The sequence below is a fragment of the Anticarsia gemmatalis genome, chromosome 23, assembly GCF_050436995.1.
Source record: "Anticarsia gemmatalis isolate Benzon Research Colony breed Stoneville strain chromosome 23, ilAntGemm2 primary, whole genome shotgun sequence".
NCBI classification, from domain to species: Eukaryota; Metazoa; Arthropoda; class Insecta; order Lepidoptera; family Erebidae; genus Anticarsia; species Anticarsia gemmatalis.
Genome location: NC_134767.1, coordinates 7,274,618 through 7,293,126, shown reverse-complemented (window position 1 = coordinate 7,293,126; position 18,509 = coordinate 7,274,618). Strand labels below are relative to the sequence as shown.

Below are 18,509 nucleotides of genomic sequence, written 5' to 3'. Positions count from 1 at the left end.
AGGTACGAAGCCCTCAAGAGAAATATGTTATTCCTGGATAAATAACACAGTGATTTCCCTTTATGATTGCTACATTGGATAGTTTCACTAAAACTTAATTAGTTGACTAATTTGCTTAATTGTTTGTTGTGGATAAGGACTTGTCTAAAATTAGTAGGCACCTTGACAAAATGTAAATTAATTCAAAATGCAATTTAAAATGCTAGCTTCCTTAACATTATAGAAGTAATTAAGAGCAGGGACATTAGTGTGTCCTTGTCTAAACGTCTAACTTTGTTATGATTTACAACCACACGTAATCGTGTTTACATTGCATTCATTAATCATATGTGGACTAAATATAAAGCACTATACTCGGGCCATTACAAACCTGCGAATTACGTCATGTCATTTTATTGGACTCTTACTCATACTTATACATCCCTATGATTCTTTTCAGACGTAGTTCGCACTTTTACAATGACTCGAGTACCTACCCATAGAAAACTGACAGACATTGTTCTCAATAAACCTAGCAGCCATGTATTTTTAATGTTTTAAAGAAAGTTTACACAAAGTTATACAAAGTTAATGGTAAATGGTGTACCTAATAAAACCTTACTCAGAAACAAATCTATCTATTTATTAATTAAATATGTTCAGTACTTTTTGAGTTTAACACGTTTAACACACAAACAAAAATGTGGCAGTGGCAATATAATTATATTTTGCAAACTGGCTCAATGACTAGGTATGTAAATTAAAACAGTCGACTCACTTGCGCAACCATCAAGATTTGAATTGCAATCTCACATTTATAAGAAGGATTAGCATTATCTTACTGCAGCAACAAACATTTCTATTTAATTATTTAATCTATGTACATAATAAAAAAATAAAAGAGTGCTGTTCCTCAGAATCATCCTTACTAGTTATTTGGTTTTTTATTCAATGATAATGAAACCAGCTGCGAGCCGCATTTACAATTTTTAACGGGACGTGTATGGATTAAGCGGCCTTACTTTGGATAAGACCTAAGACCTAAGAGTACGTGCCAGTAAGTAAACGCTGAGTTCTTTAGTATTAAGCTAGATCTTTTCTTTTTTTTTATTCATAGCCTAGAGGGTGCTTGAAATCTTCCTAACAATGGTCCAGCAGGGTAAGTCCTATGCCAAACTGGTACAGACCGAGGGCCGCATTTGACGACCTCTGCTGTAGACGTATAAATTCACTCAGTTCAAATACCAACAAACGGTCAGCACCACACTAATTAATTGCTTTAAAAAGCCTACTGTAATGCTTCCATACGCAACTCTTACATAATTCACACACGCGATCTAGTATTTTAATTAATATTCATTTTGTAAGCATCAAGACTGTCAGATGCAGGTCAAATGACTGACAAAACGGTCAAACCGGTATTACTGGTAGCACTCAATCAATCCAAAATTGTACAATGCAGAGCGTAGCTATGCGAATCGTCCTACAAGGATTACTTATTGCTGTAAGGCTACAGTCTACTGACTAAGTGACTACAAAAACATGTGAATTGATTTGCTTGATCTAAAGACGATTTGAGCTTGATAAAGCATCAGAATATAGCAATGGTTTTGTAAGGATGCATTCCTAGTAAACTATATTTTTATTTGTCTTTTCCGCAGGAGATCCATGCTTTTCCGTGTACCTACCTAATTTAGCCTGTATTTATAGCGTGTATAATTTGTGTGTACCTACCTAAAATGTTTTTTTGAACCTAACGTTTACATCTGCCAATAGTCAAAAATCATTCTTCTTGTTTTAACCAAAAATGAGTTCTCTGGCCAGTGTAACCTGCGCGAAACGCGATCTTGATTATTCCTATATCTCAGATTACTTCAAGAATAAATAGTCTAACACAATACACATACTGTTCAAGAAGGTAAGTATCTACTCAAATAAAAAAGTTCGAAATTCTCGGTGATTCGCTCCAGTAAACCAGTAATCGTTTCCACGAGTATCATTTTAAGAAAACATAATTTGCTAATGCGATACTCCTGTCAGTGTACTCTGGGTGACCACTCGTTCATGCTTCGACAAACACAAAAAACATCCGTCACGGTACTCACTCAGCAGACTTTAAATCCGGTTGAAAAACCTGATAAATAATACCGTTAGGTGCCAGCACTGCTGGATTTTTTAAGGAACCGTGGTTGTTATAGCGGAAAGTTAACAATTGGCAGCGATTATAGTCATGGATGCTAATTTCTAACAGGCTATTTCACGATATTTATCTTGCAAAGATACAATATTAAGGTAGGTACACTATTGCATATTTTTATTCGAATACTCCCAACATACTATTATCTGCAATCGAAAGGCTAACTTTACGAAATTGTCTGAAACATAAAAGATCGAAGTTCTTTCAAAAATTTTTATCAAATTCCAGGTCCGCAATGAAAACTCTTTAATACGGAAGAAAGGATAACCTTGCAATACCTATATTTGATTAGAAAAACTGGTCATAAAATGTAAGTATCGACAAGAAGTCCCTATCTTCATATTAAATCCAATTTAACTTAGTTCTGTACCTGTATTTGCCTGGCCTGCAGGATGAACCCTCCAATAGGTAGAGGCGCGCCCGCCGGGCTTCCCACTGTCACATCGAGAGTATCACCCTGGCGTACTTGAGCTGATGACGTCAGAATTAAATATGGCGGCGCTGTCGACTGTGCTGGTATGTTCTCGTGGCGAGGAGTTTGGTCTACACATGCCTGAAAAGTTAAAGAGATACTCAATAACACAATTAACAAATGTGGATGTTTTAGGTGAATTGGGTAACAAAGCTTAAGATAACTTTAGGAGGATTCAAATTATACTGTTTTGTGTGTATAAAAGGCTTACGAAGGCAATAAGTAATGTAGGGACAAAATATCAAAAACACTTCATTGTGAAGACCTAACAGTTCTAGCTTTATAGACGAGATTATGAAGATCGAATTTTGCCTAGTTGCTGATTTCACATTCTTTTGTTATTCTTCAATAAGCCTGGAATTGCACTCTTTTATTCTGAGAGCCCGTTGTATGAAAGCTAATGTATAGTGTGATATCAAACTCACCCCGGAAGGTGCTCCGGAACTGTATTGCTCTGAATATTTCACCAACGCCAATATCGTGAGCGCCAGCACCGCACTTCTTTTCCTCGGTAACATTGTGACTGCTCCTGGAAAGAAGAAATTGACCATTAAGTAACATATACCTACATTAGAACTACAATATTTAAGCCTAGATTTTAATGATCAGGTAGATTTCGAGATTCGATTGTAGTTGATCCGATTTGAGAATTTATCGCTTTGACGGTCGAAAACATCAATAGGAAACCTCAGAAATAGTGCTCTAGATTTTAAAATTGAATCAACAATCAATAGAGTGTTATATTGAGATTATCTGTTTGGTTGCAAATAATAACATTAAAGTCGTGTGAACTTTGCTGCCGTTAAAAATTAAATTACTGTAATTTAAAGTAATTTTAGCAATTAATGTTCCCGGAAATCTGCCGCAAATAATCATCTTAAACAATTAAAATTGTAGAACGTCTCGACCAAAACATTCTCATTGAAGCAGAACCTTATACCTGCTCAAGATACAATCCACGGGTCAGAATGTTTGTTGTTACTCCAACAATAAAAAGAAAGGAGACAGATATATCCATCTTTGACTTGAGAAAAAGGAACGGAAGATCACGTTCGTGTCATGCACGAGGAAGTGAGGTCATTGCGCGAAGTGAAGGGAATAGCGTGACGTCACCGGTTTAAGGTCCTACTAATATAGTCTAGTTTTTGTCACGATTGAGGCCTTTTGTAGGCATTTTGTAAGATAACATTTTCATATAATATAACACAGATTGATTGAGTTCAGTGATTAGATACAGATCACAGAGGTCCAAAGTCTATGAAAATATTTCAGTAACAGGTCAGAATTCGACACTCCTCTTATAGTACAAACATTTTACTGTGCTTTGCTTCACTTACCCCCGGATTCTGAGGTACATTTAACGGTAGTTTATCTATTCAATAGCGTTTTGTGTATGAGTTTAAACGCTAGTTTATCTATTCAATAGCGTTTCTTGTATGAGTTTAAACGCTATTGAATAGATAAACTACCGCTTAATGTTGGTACTCAGAAACCGAGGGTAAGCCAGGCAAAATTATATACACTAAGTATGAATCCAATGGTAGACTCAAACTTGTCTTTCAAGGAACTTTTTTAGGGAAAACGATTTTTTAAGTCATTACAACCTTCGATTTATATTTCCTCATCATTCGGTATATCATTACTATATAAAGGCTACACAAGTTGAAGTACCGTTCTGGCATTTATTAAGTTTAATCGGTTGTTTAATTGACAGTACGATTGCGAGATAAGTGTTCAGCAGATTTCCTTCCGTTCTTGTTACAAGTTTAACTTCCTTGGATGAGACGGAAAGCATTTGTTATACGTTGCGAAGTGCCATTCATTCGTATTGTGTATCATTGAACTGTAGCTCGATTCTCTACTACTATCGACGACCGACAACCGGCTAGCTATCGAGAAATTTTACACGGAAATCTGTTAAGCGCCTCTACCGGGCTCCGTGAGAACTATTTTGGCAGTACATTTTAAATGTCAAACTCTCGATACTCGACAGTAATGACTGTAGAGAATTTTGCTACTGTAGCTCGAATCTCTACTACTATCGACTACCGACAACCGGCTAGCTATCGAGAAATTTTACACGAAAAACTGTTTAACGCCTCTACCGGGCTCGGTAAGAACTATTTTGGCAGTACATTTTTAAGTGTCAAACTCTTGATACTCGATAGTACCGACTGAAAAGAATTGCGCTACTGATGTACATTGATAGTAAGTATACGAGTAGGTACCTTACTTGCCTTGTTTCTTAATTCGTTCGATCTAAATGAATAAGCGTGATTGTCAAATAGATTTTTATGATTGCGACTGGCAATAAGGAGTATGATCAAATTACACTTAATTGGTGCCAATTGAACAAAATCGAAATGAATTACGACTTTGTTTACAAACAAATGTTTTAAGCTTCCTGTTATTATATTTTAAAATACTTATACAGTTAACTATTCAATGTGGTGTTACCGTTACCATAAATAAAAATGTAGTCATATTTTATTTGCAACTTACTTTCCGGCTAGTTGCTAAATCTGATAGGGGTATTTAATTCATAGCAGAAAATCGTGATTCGATAGATCTCATGCTGTTTTAGTAACAAGCTTTTTAGTGGGATTTTCTAAGAAATTGTCTTGTTATACGCATTTAGAGATTGCTACCTAGTTTTCTACTTTAGTCGTATTTTAAAGTTTTATAAGACGACAGTTTGTTCCGCACTTTAACCTGTACCTACTTGACTGTAGCATTAACAAGAAAAATGATGTTTATTGTGTCTCGAATTTCAACACGAAATTCGAGACGCAATAAACATCATTTTTGTCGTTAGAACTGTACGCTTACGCTTCATACAAATTGTGGAACGATGGCAGAATGTCCAGAGCTCCCATTGGCTATCTATAATTGAATCAGAAATCAAAGTTAATATCAGTGCTAGCAGCAATGAATTCCACTGCTATAAGTAGTCCAACATTTTATTGAAAAGCCTTGGCTTTAAGATTAATAATTAAGTGTATTTAATAATATTATAACCAGGTCTTTGTAAGCAGCATAAGCCTGCGGGTCAGGGATGTTTTTAATTCTGAATTTGGACACCTTTGCCAGCCGTGAACATTGCATACAAGGACTGTTCTAAGCTTTCGGCCATTATCGTCTGAATTAAGCCAGTCAATCTTTCCGGAAAAATCAGCTGCCGGATTCTATGACCACATGCAGTCCATGTCAGTTCTATTAATGATACATTTCTTAATACGCCGGAACTGATCAAGGTAGTAATATTAATCTCCAGTTCTAACGCGCGGTCAACCGGTCGACCTCGAAGGTTTCGCATACCTGTGCTTTGTGATTATTGCACAAGTAGGTATTGTATTAGCTAGGTAAAATATTTCCTGTTACACTATCAAGGAGACATATGTGTGTTTTGTGAAATTAAAATGTTTGGTAGTAAACCTTGGTTTGACTTATTTAGGAATAGCTGAAGTAATGTTAATATTTATCTTAAAAGACGAAGAGAAGTAGGGTGTGGGATTCAGCTGCTTTTAATGCTTACACATGTATTCTTTTAAGATTGGATAGTTTAGTAATATTTAGAGAATTTATGAATTCGGGACTACTTAATTAATTATGTGCCTAAGATATTAAAATAAGCTGCTTTGGTCAGATCGCAGGCGCTACTTTAAAAAATACTTGTAAAAACAACATTCCGGTGAAATTCGCAACTTAAAAGTGAATATACGTAAAAAGAGAAACCTCAGAAACAGTAACTGTACATTTATATAAATTTACTTTAAAAAAGGATTTTTACTTTCATCTGTTTATAATATTATCACTAACATTGCCTCATAAACGTGGCTTGTGAAGCTAATTGGTCCACAATTAATCTCTTGTTTTGTCACTCCCGATAAAATTATACTTCTTATTCTTATTCCTTCGAGGCGCCCATAGCCAGTTGAGCTCACCGGTCGGTGAACGATCTGTGGGTTAAGCAGGTTCCATAGATGGGTGACCGCATAGTGGTATTTGAACTGAGCGTCTCCGTGCTTAGGAGGGCACGTAAAAAGTCGGTCTCGGTTGTTGTCAATTTAGATAACAGACGTTAAGCCACTTCAAAGGCATTTCGGGCGGCTTGAACAATTTTGACATTAGGTTGACCAATAACCATACGATAGATAGATTCCCTGTTTCTGAGGCACATTATGTTTTGTGATAACGTAAAAAACAAGCCTCAGCCCGTTAATGGAGTAAATAACATGTAAAACATAATTATTCGGTGTGAAGTGTTCTTGTAACAGCAATAACACAAATATTACAGTTTGACACGCATTACTGTAACGATGCCTGTGACATTGCAAGCTTTAACGCAAGGTTAGGCCTGATTACTAATCACTTATATAGCCAATGTCGACCAGATTGCAAAGAGTTGTATTATTTATAGACTACTAGCTTTTGCCCGACATTTTGTCCGCGTGATAAGTCATGTGTTTCTCCAGGTTTTATGTAAATTTGTTCAGTAGCTATAGTAATAGAATCCCCTAAAAGGGAATGCATTAATATTTAGTAAAGTAAATATCTGCTAAAAGTTATCCATGTGTTGTGTTGTACACACATGGATACCTAGCAGATTCTTTCGTCACAAATTTTGCGATTGCGATTTTAGCTATTTCGTAATAGAGTTTTTAAGGTAGTCTTTGTATTCAAACATTGGCGTTTATCATGTCCCAAATAGGTACCTCGAAAAACGTGTTTGTCCGGTAGAAATGTTTGTGGAAAACAGTTCACGTTACCGGGTATCGAACCACCGTTTTGTCCTTATTTTGAGGTTGAAAAGAAATTTTATCGGCTAAATGTAAATTATATGCATTCATTGTTATTCCACCCCTATAATTTAAGGGTGGAAGTGTGTCATTCGCGTGACCTGAAGGGCTAACTTGAATGTTATGTAGGCCAAGAAACCATTTGAAAGGGCCGATAATTCTTGTAACAAGGAATAATTAACTGACGGATTCGGGTCGAAGTGACTGACATTGTTTTAGTTATTAATGGTTGAAGAAATTGGAATTATTGTTTAGAAGTGATGGTGTGTGATAAGGGAATTGTTAAAGTATAGTTAATTAATCATGGCTGATACAAATCAAAAATGATTTTTATAGCTGGACCTGGACAGGACTAAGCTGCGATCCCACGATACAGGCATTCCTAGTGTGAGCACCACTGCATCCGCAGATTTATACTCAACTGTACAATCTAGTAGTTAGATATTTTGATCTCACTGTAACTTTTGGTGTATTTTGTACTATAATAAACGTTTATCATTTCATTTTTCATAGACATAGGTACAGTTGTACCTGTCTCAGGTTTGTCGTACCGTCAACTGCTCTGACTTTTCACGGATATGGATATTTTTATGTTTTTAACTTAATATAAAATTGAAATTATGCTCTATATGTTGTGTAGGACATTCAACCATGCCAAACGCCCGTAAATACTGTAATTTTAATTTACATCACTATGCTGTTTATCGAATACTTTAAAAGTAAATTTTGCCATAACATCGTAATAGAATTAGGAGCTTTTGCTTTTTAGACGAAGATGAAGAAAGGTTGGTTTTCAAATGTAATTTAAACTATCCGAGAAAGCACCCTTTACAAAGGTAAGGTAACATAAAAGTAAGTAATTAATTACCAACAGCACTCGTTAAACTGTAATCAGCTTAAATATCTCACCAGGTTTAAACCAGACGCAAGAGGCCACTGAACAAGTACATGCAATGTTAAATATTTGTCGTAGTATTTAATCGATCACAGGTCAATGCACACAGGCGTAAATACCTCGACTGCATACCACAATGTGTGTCAAATATAAACCGCGACTGAGGGAATGTGAAGGCAAATTGTTTTAAATAAGGGTTAATGACCTACCCTAGATAATATATTAGTTTTTTAATAAGGTGAAATTTTATATTAAGACAGGCCCTAGTCCTAGAAATGTCGATCAATTTCCAGTGGCGTATCTGTACGTAGGTATTGCACAATATGCACTGCACAACAAAAAGGCAACTGGGTAGCAGGATAAGCGTATTATAATATTATCATGTACGTTTTGTTTATTTAAAGCAATTATGTTATTGAGTCGAAACATAATGTAAATGTATGTATTTAATTATTGTTCAAAACAATGGCAATGCATTGCCAGATGTTTAATAAAAAACAAGAGGCCCTAATTTTTAGAACGCATGGTATATATTTCTTAATATTTAAGAACCGTCGTTGCGGGAATCAATACCACAAAAGACACTATCTGCCTAGTCTAGACTTGATATTTCAACAATGGCTAGTTAAATAGCCCCAATTAGTGAATCACGATCAAGTAATAATATAAAATTTTGATTCTGAACGGATTAGCAATTATTAAAGTATTCAGGACCTAACATATTTGGTGCATTGAACCTAATTAATGTTTTAAACTTAGGAGTGGAGCTGAGGACTAATAAGTAATGCGGACGAAGTCACGGGCGGCTGCTAGTCTTTAATAAATACCTGTTTCCATCATCATTATCAATCACATGGGTTTTCACGCGTAATTAACCTAATTGTCAAATTGATTACTGAAACTTCAATGAACAATCCAATAATTAGTAGCTGTTTAATTAATTAACAAACATTGATTATCGATTAACAATAAATAAACTCAATTTGCGTGTGAGCTAATTAGTTTCAGTAATTAATTTTGAGTAGGTTACGTGTCGTTTTCAGGTGACGATTTATCAGAGAAGCAATGCTATCAACCAGCTATCAAAAAATATTGCATGATTTTTTTATCAGCGCCTCTAACGTGCGCGCTACGAACTATTTTTGCAGTCTATTTTAAATGTCAAACTCTCGTTACTCAATAGTAGTTTCATTTTTGTGTGTTATTTTTTAAGGGGTGTACCAATTTTGAATATTCTTGTCTTTATTTGAACGCTTTATATGATTATTTTTCCTTAAAGTTCTTTTATTCGTTTTAATACGTTGCGTGTTGTATCACAAAGGTTGAGTGTGTATATTTTAAACTAGCTGACCCGTACGGCTCCGCTCGCGTGAATTTCGTACTGTTGCTTATTCGTTTGAGCACGCGAATTGCGAAGCACTCCATACACCTACACATAAAAATGCTAACAACTCTTTTGTCAACTAATGGTTATTTACGAAAGGGACCCGAAGAGCACATAATGTGACACAGGCTCAGGCAGGCCTGAACTCCTGTGGTAACCTTCTTTTCCTCTCTCATCTGTATCCGTAGCAGTTTACAGTGTAAAATATAATACCTTATTATAGACTGACCATTGCTTACCCGTCTGGATTCAGAATATTATTATACGTACAGACAGACCTATCTGCGCCGGAGCTCTTCACACGCGTAATAATGTATACTTGCGATGATACGTCCGAAACCGCGTAACCCGTAATTATTTTTTATATATCATCCGTTGTTTATTTTTTAAAACTTACCACATAGTCTGTTTCATAGCTATCCAATTTATTTCCAAAATGCAACCAATTAATTTGGTTATGTGTTTCGAACAACAACGCCATCTGTTAGTTGCGACGAACAACGACAACAAACGAAATTACTCGATTTGCCATCTAGGATATCCCGACCGCACCGGACCCACGTAAACCAACATTTTTGTGTAATATATCATACAACATTTATGTCTGAAAATCTTATAAATGTATAGCATGCTTCAAAGGTATTTTTTTTACAATAAAGCCATTCAAATAAATTAATTAGAAAAAACATGCTTTGTTGCGGACTATAACGCCATCTATTGGTTGGTGCGAACAACAGGTATCGATACGGCGGGCGCCGCGTTAACTTTATGCGAATGTTGTGAAATGGATTGTAAAGCCATCTATGGTCTCTATAGGGAAACGCAGGTTCAAACGATTTTTACGTATTTTTTTCAATTTTCTAAAAATCTTTGAAATTTTATGCTATAAAAAGTACCCTAGAAATTGCTCCACTACTTATTCTATGCATATACCAAATTTCAGTGCATTCTATTCGGTAGTTTTTACGTGATAGCGACACATACAGACGGAGGACAGACAGACAGACAGACAGACAGACAGAAAAGAAAATTATAAATTGCAGATTCGGTATCAGTATCCGTTACTAAACATCCCCCATTGGTTTTTTTTAAATATATTCAATGTACAGAATTTACCTCTCTACAGATTTATTATAAGTATAGATCTAGAACTTCGGGTATGTTAATAATCTATTACGACGCGGGCATAGAACCTCGTAAACTTTACTTAATCGTAAATAATAAACTTAATAATATTCATATGCGGTTATGATATTAAGGTTTTTGATGTAAAAGACGAGGAAACCTCATGTTTAAATTTATTATAAACGGAAAACTGGTTTTATAATTGTGTAATTAATATATTAAGTAGTTTCCTGAGACAGGTCTGAAGTTCCGTAATATGATTGTTCAATGCATATTTTTTATTCACATGGTAGAAACAAAAGGGAGAGTCAGTGTATTTGTATGTATGTACTTCAGTAGGTACTTAAAATAATGATGTAAAATTATCTTTGGCCAAAAAGTCATTTATAAAATGTAAACCAGGTGCGAAAAATCATTCTTGGTCCTCCCAGTTCTTCAGTTTAGTTTCTTGATTTACCAGCCCCAACTCTACAAAACCTAAACCTAAACTAATTGCATTTCTATGCGTAATCTACTCTACATACTTTGTTAGTTTTTCTCAATAATTAATGAATTAAGTGCCTGTAATTAAAAATACAGTTAAAAAAGGTCCTTTTCCCTGAGTCTTGAAAAAGGGCCACTTTGAATTCCATATTTTCAACAGGATTCCTGTTGAAAATATGGAATTCAGAGTGGCCTATCATGTAGTGGCTATATAAACCATTCAACGCAAAATCGCAAACAAAAACAAGCTTAGTAAAACAACGGGATTTAAAAACCCCACTTTCTGTCAACTCACAGGAAAATCCGCTTCTTAAATCAGTATTTTATTATTATGGGCATCGAGAACAAGAATCAATTTCATTGGACTGTTCTGTTGCCGTCAACGTCTGTAAAGCGGGTTTCCCCCTACATAGCATAGTAGCGTGTTTGTATGTATTTTCCTTTAGTTTCTTTTACCAGATAGAAAAGTTGTTGGTATGATTTAATTGCTATAATAATGAGTAATTAGCGGTTGATTAGCGTTGTCATTTTTTCTTGATACAGTTTTGTTTGATACTGAAATTATCTGATCATTATCGTTGCGAAAATATTATAGCGTAGAGGAATTTTATACGCTATCGACTATTAACAATCAAGCAGCTGTCGTCAAGTTTTCTATAAAAACTGACCAGTATCGCGATCCTGTACAACTATCGAGTATCGACAACCGGCTAGATGAAATGTCGAGTAATGCATCGACAAATGTTGAAAATCTAATAAGCGGACGTTGTAGGAACTATTATTGAAGTTTTTTTTATGTCAAACTGTCGATACTCTTTAGTCCCAATTATAGAGAATCGCTATAGTACTCTTAGCGAACCACTTTAATTTTTCACGTAGGTACCTTATGTGAAAATGTCAAACACTCGAATGAGTAAAGAAAACTAAAAGAAACTAAGCTAAAGCTTACGCTAAAGCAGGTCTGCAAGTATTAAAATAATTAATACAAGTATCTAATTATTACTTGTTTATTACGAATATTATAAAATGATTAATAACAATTACATCACTATTTACGAATGCTACATGACTTTCATGGTTCGCTACAAGGTGGGCTTGAGGTCAATAACCTCATATCCTGGAAACTTACAGCATTTACCCCATTTATCATCTTGTGAGTATAATACCTACTATTAACACGTGATTTCCTCTTGTATGTACAATAAATACAAATCATCGAAGGTCTGAAAGAGTGATGATGAGTCATTCGTAATTATTTCCTTCACGTAAACAAGGAAGACCCTTTAATTAATTACAGTTCATTGTCTGCAATATGTCTAGTAATTCCAGGAAAGTGCAATACCGATGTTACATCATTATTTCTGATTCATACTTATTTTGTAATTAAACGTTGAGACAAATTTCAACTGCTTTAGTATGTGGTTTTTCCATACATTTTCGTTCTTTGTTATGTATGCTTCGGTCTCAAATGCATAGGTGCCTGAATAATTATATTATTGATGAACTAATAACACGTACAAATATCTGAATAAGTTTAGAAAACTGGAAATCTGGGGGCACGGAAGTGCCCCCGCAAGTCGAGCAAAAAAAAGCGGCACGGCCGTAACATCCTTTTCTCGAAGCAATTCGGGCTATTTTTGACACCCCTATAATTTCGTTGTAGATAAAACAAGAAGCCTGGATTTTCAGCAACTAATCAGTCATTGTATAAACACGGTATATTTAAAATTTCAGTCAATTTGAACCAGTGGTTTAAAAATTACAACTTGTTAAAATTTTGAATTTTGTCACTCACTGATTCACTGACTCACTGACTCACTGACTCACCGATCATCAAAAGTCTAAGGTACTTAGAGCAGACTTAGAAGCTTAAAATTTTGAATACAAATAGGGTTTAGTGTCTTAATCATGGGAAAAATTTAATATTTTCTAATTTCGGTCCAGTTTTCTAAATACACCAACTGCAACAATAACTTTGTAATCCCATATAAATGTATAAAATTACAAGGTTACATTTGCAGTTAATGAATTATTATTACTGTAGAAAATAAAATAAATAGGTGTAAATAGGTACCTACTATATGAGGCATAACGGGAGGGGGTATAGGGTGGGTAAGGGTGTTTAGCCCATGAAACTGAACAACATTCCCATAGGAAAATATGTTGAATTATGAAAAAAAAACGTCTTTCCATACGAATTGGACTTATGTTCGCTCTACAAAAAGAAGTGAGATGCCATCAAAAACATTCTGTAAAAACCTCAAGTCTCGCCGTAAAAAGTTGTGAGATCTATATAATACCAAGTCGATTAATCTATTTAGTCTCTACTTAAAGGACCTTCTGTCAGTTATTACGTATGTTATTATCTTGCCAATTTAAAAAAAAATACCTTTAAAACAAATAGATCGACTTGGTCATCGCAAGAAAACACAAATTCGCCATTAACATTTCAGGAGTATTAACTTCTTGTCGTGCTGTGTAGTGTGATACATACTAATAATCAAATCATGCGATGGCCAGGTCGGTCTATCTGTTTTAAAGGTATTTTTTTTAAATTGGCAAGATAATAACATACGTAATAACTTAAGACAGAAGGTCCTTTAAGTAGAGACTAAATAGATTAATCGACTTGGTATTATATAGATCTCACAACTTTTTACGGCGAGACTTGAGGTTTTTACAGAATGTTTTTGATGGCATCTACAGTATTCTGTACCGTAATAACTCATCGATATGGTCAAACGCTTGGAAAAAAGTATAAATCACAAATTTAATATGTTGGCGTAATTAAGTAATTTAGGTAAGCACATACGCTCATAAAAACAGTGGTACTAAATACCATATTAGCTGGCAGCTGCTCACTTAAGAAACATACATACAATTAATGTTACTGGAGATACCTCCTACAAGAATAAAATAATCTATTATTATAAACATTAGTAAAATTAAATTACATCTTATAACCATTGTTTTACAGCCATAAACAAAGATATAAACATAATAACACAGGAAGGTGTTACTCAGTAGTTAGGTACATAACCAAAACATTACAATCGCAGGTTGTATCGAGTGTAGACTCCCACGCTTATGACTCAGTGTTGAAGGTCACGACGAGGTCTTGTAGGGTCACCATCTTGTTTTTGAGAATGTCAAATTGTAATAACAAGATTTTAAAGCTACTGTTTAGGGAAAACGAAGATTTGATATTAATTTAGTCAAGTTTGAATGTCAATGTGTTATTGTGATCTATCTGTGTGCCAAATTTATTCAAAATCCGTTTATTAGTGTTAGCGTGACTGAGTAAAAAGATTGGAACTTTCGTACTTCATTTACTATATAAGTATACATTTATTGAAGGATTTTAAGCGTTAATTATGGCCTATTTTGTCATTTATTCAAAGAACATAGATTATATTAGGTAAGCATATAAAATATTCAATAATAAGGTATTTATGTATCTAAAACGTATCTATGTAATATACCTGACAGTAAACATCCTCATAAAACTTGTTAATTTTGACGATTGTTTAAATGATACATCTTGTGGTTAATAAAGATTGTCTAGCCACTGTCTAATACATGGTAAGAAGTTTATTTTTTAGCCTTGATTTTTATAACTTAGTACAATAGTACCTAGTGTTTTACTGGTCTTAAAGCTTAACCTCTCTTTTATGTCGAGATAAGACGCTTGCCCGGCTGTGAGACGCTCCTACCTAACCTTATCTTTAGTCGACTACCAAGGAAATGTTATATTTTATGATACTAAATTAGAATATTCGATAACCCCCATGACTTTAAGACAGAGGTTCCCAACCTTTTCTTAGTCAGGGACCACTTTTATATGATTCTTGTTAGCAGGGCCCACTATACCTACAAGTAAGTGTATTAAAAATCAAGTGTAATCATTATCCTGAGAATATAAATTTTAAAATCATTCGCGGACCATATTTTGACTTCCACGCACCACTGGTGGTCCGCGGACCACTGGTTGAGTACCACTGCTTTAAGAAGCATCAAAATTAGACAAACCCGTATTTTAACTTAATACGTATCTTATACTCATAAGTTAAAACAAAGGTCGAATTGATAGAATGACCGTCATTCAGCAATTAAAATGCTTGGTAGTTTTTTGTCGACTTCCGCTTCCGTTAGTTTTTTAGTAAGGCAAAAAATATAGTTTCAATTGGCGGTTTCGTTTGTCACTAGTGTTTAATCAACTGATCTCAGGCACTTTTCCAAGGTGAGAAAAGTTCCCTTTTGGTGGCATCTTTGTAGATGCTTCATCTATTTCCACTGCTCTACATGCGTTAGTAAAGATGAAAGCACAATAGTGTGGATAACAAACGTAGTGATATTGCTGGATAAACCATTTAGAGAAAGAAACAATCGAAAACCTTGGGTTAAGTATGGAATAACTTGATTTAATTTAGTAAGTGTAACTATTTAATCATTTTTTTTTACTATAATCTGAGCGGAACTGGAGATTGCTGTCTTTTTTGTTAGCCGTTTATGTGTCTCACTGCTGAACACAGGCCTCCCCTTTTTCTTACTGAGCCTTATCCCACTACAATTGAACCGCAAATACCGGTGGGCCATCGCGATACTGCGCGATTTGCGAACCAAGGTGCGGTTGCCGCATGACCTACGGTCGAAAAATATCTAACCCCCGGTTTCTGAGGTACATTTAGCTGTAGTTTATCTATTCAATAGCGTTTAAACTCAAATATAGACAACGCAATTGAATAGATAAACTTCCGCCAAATGTTCTCAGAAACCGGGGGTAAAGACAGTTAATACTAAACTCCAGTAAGATTTTAAACGAAAAAGAAACAAACAGCACTAACATTATAAATACCTCTACAACGCGTGCTTCAAACAATTAAGTACAAAGTTATGTTAATTGCCTAATTCCCATTCCAACGATTATCTTGTCTGTGACTCTACCGGTTTTCTAATTAGCATTTTCACACAAACAAATAAATCTTTATGGTGTTGTCAAACTATTAATTTACAATATTAACGCCTTGTTATCCTAATTATATTATGTTTAGCGTAATATTTCCGACAAGACAGTAATCAAAAAGTCCGCGAATAAAACATTGCAAGCTAAAGAAGATAATATGCTAACTAAATGGGTTCTGTCTGAAATTTAATTTAAATTCTGTTTTTGGAATAGTTTTTTGAATCTATCAAATTTAGCACTAGCACAAAGGTAACAAAATCTAATTGAGCCAGATCCGAAAGGCTCACCTGTTATGTATATTTGTAAAAGATAGTATATTGGATACAAATGATTGCTGTGCTATTGCAATATAAATATTGTTACAGCTCATCAGATTAAACGTGCTAAAAACCCTACAGATGTATGGCAGTCTTGTAAAGTAAACATAGCTTAGCGCTTACCACACAATAGCAATTAGAAGGCGTTACAAATGTATCTTGATAGTTTTCTATAAGCGGTCCATTGGAAAGGATCAAGATAACATTCACTCACCAAGGTTCCGACTATTCTTAGTAATCCTTGCGATACGAGGAAGTCAACAGTTCCGCGTTCTGACCAAACTGGCTGATTGCAAATGTAAGAAAAATGTTCCTCGTATTACGAAAGTAAAGGACTGAAAATAGAATAGCATCCATCTTGTAGAGATGCATTTACAATGAAAATTTGATAAATAAACAACGATTTTTTTACACAAGATACTTGCTAATAACACTAGAACACGTGGACAGAAGTGTTGTAGCGAGATATGAAGGCATGTGAGCTTGAAGGCCACCATATGGGATGAAAAGCCAGGAAGAAAAATAGGCTCTTAAAATACATAACAATCAAGAATTCAAAATAATCTGGACAGAAAGTAATTACTATGTGTGGACGACACAAATATGGGTAAGTACTGTTTTTTTACGTTTGGTAATTAAATATAACCAATGAATGTTAAAACAAGACGTTATGCAGCATTTCTGAAGGAAGTCTATTGCTCAATTAAAAATCCAGTCAATAACTATCTACGATAATACAACGCATGCCTTCTAAGAATGTTAAAATCAACATTTTGTGAAGTCGTCTTCATCTTCGTTTAGACTAGGGGTTCCCAACCTTTTCTTAGTCCGGGACCACTTTTATATTATTCTTATTAGCAGGCACTATGTAAGTATATTAAAAATAAGGTGTAATAATCATCCCGAAAATTGTATATTTTAAAGTTATTTGCGGACCATATTTTGACTTGGACCATTGGCTGGGTACCACTGCTTATGCCATCTCTCGCTATGATATTTTGTATATCCTGTACGAAACATCAAAACTCACCTGCAGTTATAAACTCCAAAGCCACACTTTCGGAACATGAAAGGTGAACGCGTGTTGAATTACCGAACAGGTTTGACGTCATTGAACAGGTCAGTGGTTGTTTTACGTTCTGCGCGCAACTTTTGGGTTTTAAGCAGTTGAAATTTTATGACGTTATAAATGCATTTCCCCATAATTTTTTTGCTATATAATCTGAACTTTTTTTGGGTTTATGTCTAAAGTGTGATTGTAGGACTACTGCTGATTTACAATGTCTACTTGGCTGACTAAACCACAAGGTATATAAGTAAGACTATTCAAGTTTTGACTTCTTTTGTCTTTCGACCCTTATGGGTAGAAGGCGTGATTTTATGTGCGTGCTATAGAAATAATTTAGTTTTCGTATATTTGCTAGGATGCTAAGAATAGTCCAAGACATTAAAATTTGTTTAACTTAATTATCACGTCAGTAATACGTTAGTTATATTATTATCACAATACATACAATCTGATTAAGTTGGTTTTAGGCATAGTGATAATATTGGATAAAGATGTGCGGTATATATTGGCTCAATCTAATTTCGTCGCACCAAATAGTGTTTGTCTTGCTAATTCATTTACTCATCGGTGACGTTTATTTTTATGATATTAATACAATATTCACCTTCAAATATGAAAAGGTCGTTGGGGTTTTGAAAGGCACAAACTAACACAAAAAATATACTTTTTCAAACACTCTGCGACCACTGTAAATAATTTACGATCGTAGTTTAAGGTATCAATACAGTAGCTCGATTCTCTACTACTATCGACTACCTACCGACAACCGAACTGTCATCGAGAAATTTTGTATGAAAATCTGATCAGCGCCTCTGTCGGGTGTCGT

General features: G+C 34.8%; 1 protein-coding gene across 1 annotated transcript in view; it reads right to left on the bottom strand.

Moving 5' to 3' along the window:
• Positions 1–18,509, bottom strand: part of LOC142983047 (putative ferric-chelate reductase 1 homolog) — a 37,016-nt gene that overhangs the window by 6,388 nt on the left and 12,119 nt on the right. The window contains exons 2-3 of the mRNA XM_076129844.1: positions 3,074–3,177; positions 2,547–2,729 (exon numbers count right to left, since the gene is read on the bottom strand). Coding sequence (XP_075985959.1) covers positions 2,547–2,729; positions 3,074–3,166 — 276 coding nt within the window. The 5' untranslated portion in view covers positions 3,167–3,177. The remainder of the gene's footprint in view (positions 1–2,546; positions 2,730–3,073; positions 3,178–18,509) is intronic.